Source organism: Sceloporus undulatus, chromosome 1 (assembly GCF_019175285.1).
Source record: "Sceloporus undulatus isolate JIND9_A2432 ecotype Alabama chromosome 1, SceUnd_v1.1, whole genome shotgun sequence".
In the NCBI taxonomy this organism is placed as follows: domain Eukaryota; kingdom Metazoa; phylum Chordata; class Lepidosauria; order Squamata; family Phrynosomatidae; genus Sceloporus; species Sceloporus undulatus.
In genome coordinates this window covers 119,087,133-119,097,770 of record NC_056522.1, presented here as the reverse complement: position 1 = coordinate 119,097,770, position 10,638 = coordinate 119,087,133, and the positions used below count along the sequence as shown (strand labels likewise).

Sequence of the window (10,638 nt, the reverse complement as noted above, 5' to 3'; positions counted from 1 at the left end):
CTCTCTCTCTCTCTCCCGCTGTCTCTTTCTCTCTCTCTTATCCCCTCTCCTCCTCCTCCTCCTCCTCCTTGTTGTATTTCTCAGAGCCTCCTCCCTGCCTGCCTGCCTGCCTCCCTCCTCCTTGCATCCCTGCATCCTTCCTTCCCTCCTTGCAGGACCATCGCCGGGGATGGGCAGCGAGAGCGCGCGGAGGAGCAGCAGCCCCGGCGCCCCTCTCTCTCTCTCTCCCGCTGTCTCTTTCTCTCTCTCTTATCCCCTCTCCTCCTCCTCCTCCTCCTCCTTGTTGTATTTCTCAGAGCCTCCTCCCTGCCTGCCTGCCTGCCTCCCTCCTCCTTGCATCCCTGCATCCTTCCTTCCCTCCTTGCAGGACCATCGCCGGGGATGGGCAGCGAGAGCGCGCGGAGGAGCAGCAGCCCCGGCGCCCGCACTTGCTCCTCTTGCTGCTGCTGCTGCTGCTGCGGAGGAGGAGCAGGAGGCGCCTCTTGCCCTTCGGCTGGTGCTGGTGCTGCCTCTGCCCCCCGGGGGGCGCCCCGGCTCCGCTCCCGCCTCTTTTTCCCCCGCAGCAGGACCGGTGAGTGGGGCTGGCTGGCGGGGGAACTCCGCCTTCCTTGCACCTGCTGGGCTCCTGGAAGGGCTGGCACTTTCTGGGCGCCCCTCAGATCTTGGTGGGGGGGTGGAGGGCTCTTCGGGTGGTTTCTTCCTCGGAGGGAAAGCCTGGGGGACCCTCTCTGGGTGCCCCTCCTGGGATGAGGGTGGTGGGGAAGGGGTTAGGGGGATTTCTTCGGTGGGAAAAGCTGGCACTCTGGGCACCCCTGAGATGAGGGTGCTGGTGCTGGGGAAGGGCTTCTTCTTCTGTATGAAGAAATGCTGGCACTCTCTGGGTGCCCCTGAGGTTGGTGGAGGGGGTGGGGGTGGTGTTGGGGAAAGGGTTAGGGGGACTTTTTCGGTGGGAAAGGCTGGCACTCTCTGGATAACTCTGGGATGATGAGGGGGGAGGGCTTAGGGTGGCTCCTTCTTGGTGGTGGGGATGCTGGCAATCTTGGTACTCCTGAGGCTGGTGGGGATAGAAGGGATGGAGGGGGCTTCTTCTTCGGCGGGAAAGGCTGGTACTCTGGGTCCCCCTGAGGGGGTAGTGGTGGGGAAGGGCTTAGTGTGGCTCCTTCTTCAGGGCAGGGGGAAAGGCTGGCACTCCCTGGGGGCCCTGGGGGGGGGGCTTGGGGGTGGCTTTCTGGGGGGGGGGGTCTCCAAAGCAGGTACAAGGAGAGGTGCCTCGTTCCTTCCTGGCCTGTCGACCCTTTCTCCTTCTCTCAGCCCTCAAGGCTGAGAGAAGGAAAAAGAGGAGAGAAAAGGCAGGGAGGGAAGGAAGGAAGGAAGGGGCTCATCAGCTCCAAGCTTTCAGCCTCAGCGCCTCAGCAATCGCCTTCTTTGGAAAGGCAGCATTTACGCACGTGTCCCGCTTGGTTTCCTCGCTCCCCCTACATCGTTATTATTGTTGTTATTATTAGTCGTCGTAGTAGTAGTAGTGTGTATGTGGGGGTTGTATGCCTTCAAGTCACCCCCACTTATGGCTCAGCTAGTCATCGTGACCCTAGGCTGCATCCACACTGGAGAGATAACCTGGTTTGGCCCCGCTTTTAACTTTTTGTCTGGCTCAAGGCTATGGAATTCTGGGAGCTGGAGTTTGTTGTCTGGGCCCGCAACAAACTCCAACTCCCAGAATTCTATAGCCTTGAGCCAGACAAAAAGTTAAAAGCGGGGCCAAACCGGGTTATCTCTCCAATATGGATGCAGCCTTGGGGAAGGAGAAGCAGTGGATGTCTCCTCTCAACAGTCAGGGGCTGGTGTCCTTGCAGGCATCTCCCCTTCCTCTCTCTGTTTCCCCCCATCACCTCCTCCTCCTCCTCCTCTTTGCTTTACAATGAAGTCTTGAAAGAGACCCCTAGTTGCCCTCTTGCTGGCTGCGCTTGTGCCAGTCCTCCTCCAGCGAAGCGCTGGACCATTGCTCTGGAGTGAGCAAAAGACTGGATCTCTGCTGCAGGAGAAGGCGGCACTCGGTACACCTGGCTCCCTGGCAGGGCTAGAAATGTGATTTGGGCCACAGGTAAGCAGAAAGATGCTACCTGGCTGGAGGCAGAAAGGAGACACAAAGAAGGACTGTTGTGCTGCAAATAAATCCCCCCCCCCTCCATCCCTTCCCATCTTTGTTTTCCCTGGGATTCCTTACATTGGTGCATGGCAGGAGGCTGTGTGTGTTGCTATCCCCCGTTCTTTCCCTGTAGGCTGTGTAGTATTTTCAGTTTTCCAGTGTAGTTCAGTAGTTCTGTGAGAAAGGGTTGTTATGACAGCAGCTTCCCCTACCCTCCTTCCCTACTTTGTCTGTACCATCACTGGTAATGGGAAGAATACAGGGTGCCTGTTGCTGCAGTCTTTATGCTATACATATGCATATATTTGTGTGTGTACATATATGTGTGTGTGTGTATGCACAAGCATGCACACATATACCTGAATCAATGTTTGTATCCATTTATTTTCTCCTGTTTAAATCTAACTGTGGTCTGCGCATCCAAGCGCACATGTGTATGAACCCCACATAACTGAAGTTGCAAATATGACAAAGGGATTTTGCTTCCCCCCCCCTGTAATATTACTGTAATGTTATTGTATGTTTCCCCCTGTAATATTATTGTATGTGAGGCTTGTGGGTGTCGGAAGAGTGTCACACATTTAGCGCAATGTCTTGCTTGATTTGTTAAAAAGCAAGGTTGTTGTGGTTGTTTTGAGACCGTGGATGGTAACTTCTGATAACTCTTGGTAACTCACAAAAAATGCAGGTGATAATCGACAGTGGTTGAAAGGCTTAAAACTATCCTTTGCATGGGTTGTTATGGAGATAACTCGGTCTGTCATTAGTAATGGTACCATTATGTCATGGTTGCTCTGCCTCCCAGTTGCACTCAGAAGCTGTAGCTCAAAAGCTGTTCTGCTTTCTGCCCTGTTAAATTATTTTCAGTATGTGCGTGTGTACCTAAAGTGGTATTGGGTATGAGAAAATGTAAAAGAGTTATTTGTTCCATTCCTTTTCTTTCTTTAAAACAAATCTGCAGGAGTGTCTTTGAACAAAGAACTATAAGGGAGTATAGTAATATGGAATTCTATCTTTGGGGTGTTCACAGGAGCTGCGTTTATGCCACTTGTGCCTGTATCTGGTGATCTATGACCAGTTTATATTAATAAAGCTAGGTTCTATACAGGCTATTTAAGGTCGGGAGTAAGAAAACTAGCAATAGTATATCAGCACTGTTTGTGCAATATTAAGTATATCCACAGCAATACAGACAGTGAAAAAGAAAAAGAAAATCTCTGGGTACCTGTAATAAAGGCAATAACATAAAAAATAATTATCTGTCTATATAAATAGGAATTTTGTAGGCTTGCATTGCCATAAAACCTTACTAGAGAAGATATTTTATTAAGAATTGAATTTGTTGGAATGTTTGTCTTTGGCTTGTACATGACTGCAAAGTAAACATCCACTGGAAATTTTATCCCACGAGTTTAGGCAGTATCAGGAGTATTTACAGTGGATTCAGAAACCTTACAGTTTGACCTAAGCCTGTTGCTGCTGGTTCAAGGGAATCCAGCACTGCTGTTACAAACAAGCACCGCTCCAGATAAGAACCCCAGCTGAAAGCTTCAGATCCTGCATTCTCAACATGTGGTAGCAGGCTGCCTATATGTTGACCTGCATGAAGGTTTCTGCACCCACCAAACTTAGTTCTATCGCCATTGGAATAAGTCTTACCTCTGTTCAAGGATGAACCTGTCAAGCCAGTTGCTAAGAGATTCATATACAGAGAGATGGGATCCTTCAAAGATCACTGAGATAATGGGAACTGCTTCAGTTGTTGGAGGTAAGGGTTTCCTCTCATACAACCAAATTTTAGATACACTAAGCACAATCAGGATAGTGATCTATGCAGAGATTGGTTTTGCTTGATCAGGGTGAAGCTGTAGTATCCTCTTCTGTATCTAGAGGAAAATTTTAATTCAGACACAGGACTGTGTCCGGGTTGATTTTAGCTTGGATGCAGATGTATCACTGCCAATATTGAGAATAAGACTACAGCACTGGTGTAGGGGATTCTTGGGTTTAATTGTTATTCATGGAGGAGGGGCTATTCATTTGGACTTCTGTGTGCATTCTTCTATAACATTTCACAGGGTTATAAGGAAATGCTGAGATTTGCCCATATTTTCTTTTTTCACATTGTAGTTTTGTAACATAGTGTAAGGTAAGATAGACTGAGAAATGGTACGTGCCCAAGGCCAACAAGAAAGCTTCACAGCTGAGTGGATGTCTGAATGGGTATTCGGTTGTCTCACACTGGCTTATGTATGAGTATGTCTTGCTTAATTGTACCTGCAAGAGGGATTAGAAAGAAACACATATGTTGGATAAGAGATATTTCCAGTACTCATCATCATCCATGAAATACCATTTTAAGTATAAGGAATTACATAGCTTAAGTAGACACAATATAATACTATGAGAAGGGAGCTAACTGTAGTTTAAAATGCCCAGAAGTGCCAGTTTCCATATGTTCACTCTCTATTTTAAAAAAAAAAGTTAGATTTAAATTTTTGATTCTGTAATCAAGTGTACAATCAACTGCTTGGGACTATAGTATTATATTGGAAAGAACTGAAATGTTTGAATGATATTGGAAAAAGTTAAGAAAATACTCTACCATATACAGAGCATGAAAAATTAGAATACAGTATGTGAAATGCCTCATGAAAATCTGAAAATTTAATGGAAAATCCTTTGCATTTTCAGTTTCCTAAAAAGGGCATTTGTGTGATAATCATAGAAGAAAATACTGGAGAAATTAATAACTTTTTCAACTACTGTATAGGAATAATACTTAAGAGTTATAAATTACTTTAAAGTGTTCAACATACTTCGTAAGCTTTGTTTCAGTAATTCTTACAAGAAGAAGAATTGCATTTAACAGAAACTGGTTTTTACAAACTGTTTTCCTTCCCCCCCCCCCTCTGTACCAAAGAAAGAAAGAAAAGTGGTGATTAAACAAATAAAATGTTTTCTTTTTATTTGTATCTGAAAAATTTTAAAAGCATATTTCTATGAAGTATCTCTTTCAAAATACCATGGTTTCAAATGTATCCGGATTTTGTACAAACACTGCACTTATACTCATTGAAAACTGAATGTTTGACCTGCTGTAGAACCAGTTAGACAAAGTTAAATCCTGCTTTTCCATGTAGAAGACCCAATTGTAGAAAAATATCTGATTTGAGGAGAGGTGTTTTAAACATGACTCATCCAATGTTCACTATACTCCTTTTTCTGACTGGACCACAAAAGACAAAGGTGTAAATCTGAAGTAGGAGATTTACTGTTCAAACTGTTTTGATTGTTGGAATTGGGAAGAAAATATCCCCCCCCCCACTTCAGCCTCCATTCAATTAAAAATAGACTATTCAGGAAGGCTAGGATACCATTTGGAATTGGTTTTCAGATAGCACCAAAGGCTGTAAGAAGTAGGGAAAGGGAGGAAAGTTTCCGTTGAGTTGGTGTATGGCATTGAATTTAGGCCAAGATATAAAGGTAAATCTTAGTGCACTAGAAAGGATTGCTGCAAAGTAATGTAACTTTTACTGTGTTTGTGATCACTTTATCCCTCCCCTCAAGTCATATCACACATTTATTTTGCAATCTACCTCCTCCCCCTGCCTCTCCAAAACAATTTGTCATGCATCAGGGAAGAGATATGTTTGTGGATGCTGTTAAGAGGGCTTATGGAACCAGCTTTACAATTCTTGAATCATGACTTTAAGGTTGAGTTAGAATCAAGGTCAAAACACCCCCCCCCCTCCACAGCTCTGGTTGACTGATGTACCAGCAACTGCAGCAGTACAGCTGTGTCACTTTACACTGTTATAGTCCTGCTGTGATCTTATGCTTGCCCAGTGGAACAGTAGAAAGCAAAAACATGGTACAGTGGCTCTTTGTATCTGCTGAGGTTGGGTTGCAGGACCCCCCCCCCTTCATGGATACCAAAATGCAGTTTTGGTATCCATTAAATATAGTAACCTAGTAAAACAGTGTCCCATATATAAAATGGCAAAATCAAGGTTTGCTTTTTGGAATTTTAAAAAACATTTTCAAGCCATGAATGCCGAATAGGTGACTGTATTATCTAGCAGTGCCAGCTAGGGAAGCATGCTTGGCAATGGTAATAACATTTAGCTACCAGGATCATGCTTACTCAATGAACAGTAACTGCCACACTTCCCAACAATGCATGTAGAAGAACTGAAAGTGCATACTTCAGTACTGATCTCTGTATTGCAGTGATTAACACCAAGTTGCTGCAACTGACTGATACAGCAATAGAATTACAGTACCTACAAACAGAAAGCTGAAGTGGCCCAGTACTGACAGCAGCAACCCACATACATTCTTTTGCCAGGGAAAGGTCTGGAACATACAGAGTGCTAGCTGAATCAGAAGAGTTGGACATCGGTTTTGCCCCTGGGGGCAAGAGAACACTTGCATTAAAAGTCCATTAGCAACAGGACAAGTGTTCAATGTCTCACAAAATAAACCCATCAACAAAATAAACAAAAGTGAGAAGATGTAGAATTGGTTGTCATCTATATATGATTAACATCTCCAAATTCTTGGGTAACCCACTTCAGCATTCTGTAAAAGTTAATCAGTTAATCAGCAAGGGGACAAAATAAAGCCTTCTGAAATCCATAGCACAGAGATCATAGGGCAGGACAATAATATGTTTTATGGTTTTAGTTTAAGGTTTTAATAGTGTTTTTTTAACTGTACCATTCATAGTTTTTATTATACCAATCATAGTTTTTGTTTTTTGTTTTTTGATGTGCATGAAGTCATCTTCATTCCTTAAAGCAGCATAGACACTGGTGAAATGGTTTGAGATTTTAGTATAGCACTATATGAACTCTTCTGAAAGATTTTTCACATATGCTGCTGCAGTGCACTGGTGGCTGTTTCCCTGTAGGTATGGTTCTCTGGATTCAGCCCTATCTGTTTGGTTACAATTAATGACAGCATCAGGGAACTCTTGCATGTGTGCCTGCTGGTGGTGGCAGGTGTTTTTTGTGTCATTTTTAGACCAAACTGGAAACTAAAGCCAGGCCAGATTCACTACCTTACCAACATGGGAACCATCATCCAACACTGATGTCTTCCTTCATCAGGGTTCTTAACTGCATATGTGATAAATTCTGGAATGGGGAGATAATACTCTTTGAATTTTTTCCTGATTTGTCTCTCAGAAGCATGGAGATTGAAAGATGGCAACCCTGTAGACACTTGTAGTGACAGGAATTTTATATTATTTAAGTCATGTTATTTCCATTGATATTATGTGGTATATTTACCAAATATCATTTCAACCAGTTTTTCCATTTGATAGTGCTTAATATATGTACAAAAAACAAGTAGCAAAATTCATTGAAACACTCATGATTAATTATTAGGAGCCATGGTCTGTTAGCTGCTGGGCTACTGAAAATGAAATGCATATGTCTGATATCCACGTGTTCATATTTGAAGAATAATCAGACTGGCTTATCATTTACATAGAAAATCTTCCTGATACGTACATACCAGGTAAAGGCACATATTTAATTTAATGTTGTGCAGCTGACGTCAGTTTAGATATCATCCAGTTCAGTGCCTGGGCACAAGCAGCTATTATTCCTGTCTGTCACCAGATCTGGCTTAAAAATTGGTACATGGATTCCCATTCTAAACAAAATCTTATCCAAATGCTCTTCAGGGTCTTCAAATTGTTGGAAATGAAAAATAAAAAGAAAGCCATGGCTTCCATCCCTAAATAGGAAGAGAGGACATTCATCCATCAATGTTGCTTTTCCTTTCATCCCTTCAGTACTTCCATACCCAAAGCAAGAGATAGCTCCTGTCCTAGATCCACCTGGTCAGAGCATAGATAGCAAGCCAGCTAGCAGCCCCAGCAGAATTCTAGCAGCCCACCACCATAGAATCATAGAGTTGGAAGAGACCACAAAGGCTATCCAGTCCAACCCCCTGCCATGCAGGAACACACAATCAAAGCACTCCCAATAGATGGCCATCCAGCCTCTGTTTAAAAACCTCCAAAGGAGACTCTGCCACACTCCAAGGGAGTGTGTTCCACTGTCAATCAGCTATGTCAGGAAGTTCTTCCTAATGTTGAGGTGAAATCTTTTTTCCTGTAGTTTGAATCCACTGTTCCATATCCTATTCTCTGGAGCAGCAGAAAATTGGACACACTCCAATTCCAATCTTAAACAGCAAAGAGAATCTTAAACAGCAAAGAGAATAAAACAATTAAAATTCAAAGCTGACTTTCCATTTCCACATTTGGGGGCAGACTTCAAAAATTCATCCACAACAGATCAATGGGTTTTACAGACAGGGAGGGGGGAGGGAGGGATATTTAATAAAGTTCAATCAACTTCCATCCCACCTTTTTGTCTTGTCTCCATGTTCAAGGAAACAGTTTAAACGCCTCCTAATGTTGGAAGAAATAAACCATCTCGTGGACATCTCAATGCAATAGAAGGTGTCCCACCTTCTCCAAGGAATATGGCAGTTACTCTCTCTTTTTCCTTGTTTTCAAGGAGAAAGTATCTTGGAGAAGAATCCTAGACTTGAAGCACATGAACTGTTTTGTGTAAAAAAAAAAAAAAAAAAAAAAAAAAAAATTACATGGAGACCCTCCAAACCATCGTGGTAGCCTTACATAAAGGGTACTTTCTGACCTCTTTGGATTGCTCCAAAGCCTGCTTGCACATTTTGGCTGACCTATGGCACATATCAAGAGAAACACTATTATTTTCAGGCCTTGCTGCTCATACTCTGGTACTTCGGGTATCTACAAAGGTAATAGTGGCTCTAGTTGCCAGCTGGAAGAAATCTCACCTTCATGTCTTCCCTTATTTGGATGATGTGTTAATAAAATCTGTTTCTTTGCATCTGTACTCTAATGGGTCCATCAGTCAGATGGTCAGGAGCTCATTGAAAAATCATGGTTTTCTGGTCAATCTTGGAAAGAGCCATCTCTTTCCCTTTCAACATCTTGGCGCAATCATCAGCACCTCCCAAGCACTGGTTTTCTTTCCCCCAGAGAGGGCTCAAACCATCAGAGCAACTATCTAGTCAGTCCTCCATTCTCAATGTGTAGATGCCATTCTTCTAACATGCCTGCTAGGATTTATGATTCTTCCATTCTGTACATCCCTTGGTCCCACTTTCATGCTAGGAAGCTCCAGTGGTTTCTGCTTCCTCACCAATCCTGGATCTCCACCTCCCAACACCAACTTATTCCTGTCCCTGGGTTGATCAGGAAGTGCCTCTCCCCAGCCATTTTAAAGAGTTGTCCCCTACCAAATCAAGATCCAGCTGACCACCAGTGCAAGGCTGGGGAGCCCACTGTCAAGAAGCTGATATTCAGGACAGGTGGACACCCAGTGCTCTCCAATACAACATCAACTGGTTGGTATTAAAGGAGATACGGCTGGCTCTCCTATCTTTTTCTCACCTCATTCAGTGGGAGCCAGTTCTTGTCAGGTCAGGCTATGTGACTGCAGAGGCACACCATAAACCTCAAAGGGAAAACCATCATGTTGCTTGATGGTTGAAAGCCAGAAAATTCTGTCCTCCACCAAGTCTGACCTTATATCTCTAGAGGCAGAACACATACAGGGAGAAATGAAAACCAATGCTGGCTGACTGAGTTGCACCAATATCGACCAGATAGAGTGGCAGCTAGCTCTGAAAATCTTCCAGAGAATTATAAACAACTTTGATCTTGCTGTGATGGATCCCTTTTCCTTGCCAGTAAATCATCAGGTGAACTTTTTCTCCAGGTACCATTTGAAGGGACAGAAGATGCACTGAATAGCTCCTGTCCCCCAGGTTTCTTTACACCTTCACTCTCACAATCCTGCTCCCACAGGTTCTAAGGAAAATCTGGTTAAAAAGAGCCATGGCCATCCTCACTGATCCACACTGGCTGGGGCAGCTCTGTTTTGCAGATGTTCTTCAGCTATCCCAGGGATTATGACTCTTCAATCATTTCAGATATCCTGACCCAAGGGGAGGTAATCCTTCCAGACCCAGGGTGGCTCAGCTTCATCCTTGGATGTTGAAAAGCTGATGTTATCTGATTTAGGGGACTCCAAAGGGGTCATTGAAACATTGTTGTTTTATAGGAGATTTTTTATGAACAGGATCTGCAATTACACATCCAGGTCCTTTTCCCATTGGTGTAGACGTAAACATTTTGATTTTTGAAAACCTTATTAAACATTCTGCTTTTTCTTCCTACCAGAGGGCTTAGACAAGTGCCCAATACCTTAAAAAGACAAGTTGCTGTCATAGCCTTAATTTCCCCTCAAAAACAGGCAATTTCCTTAATTTCTCATCCCCATGTGAGTCAGTTCTTAAGAGCTGCATTGCTTTTGAAACCACCTCCAGGTCATTGCAATATTAACAATATTAATAAGGATTTACAAAGATGAGTAAAACTTAAATTGTCGCTTCTGGGGAAAATTCCTGGTATAAAAATG

At 43.6% G+C, this 10,638-nt stretch overlaps 1 protein-coding gene across 4 annotated transcripts in view; it reads left to right on the top strand.

The window, feature by feature from the left end:
- The first annotated feature begins 316 nt into the window (after positions 1-316).
- Positions 317-10,638, top strand: part of FUT9 (fucosyltransferase 9) — a 92,608-nt gene continuing 82,286 nt past the window's right edge. Inside the window, exon 1 of one of the 4 annotated variants that reach the window (XM_042446702.1) lies at positions 317-571. In XM_042446702.1, the coding sequence (XP_042302636.1) occupies positions 382-571 (190 nt within the window). In that variant the 5' untranslated portion in view covers positions 317-381. Of the gene's footprint in view, positions 572-812; positions 893-2,043; positions 2,102-3,509; positions 3,915-10,638 lie in introns of those variants that run through there. The other 3 variants (XM_042446705.1, XM_042446706.1, XM_042446703.1) reach the window with 3 other exon arrangements.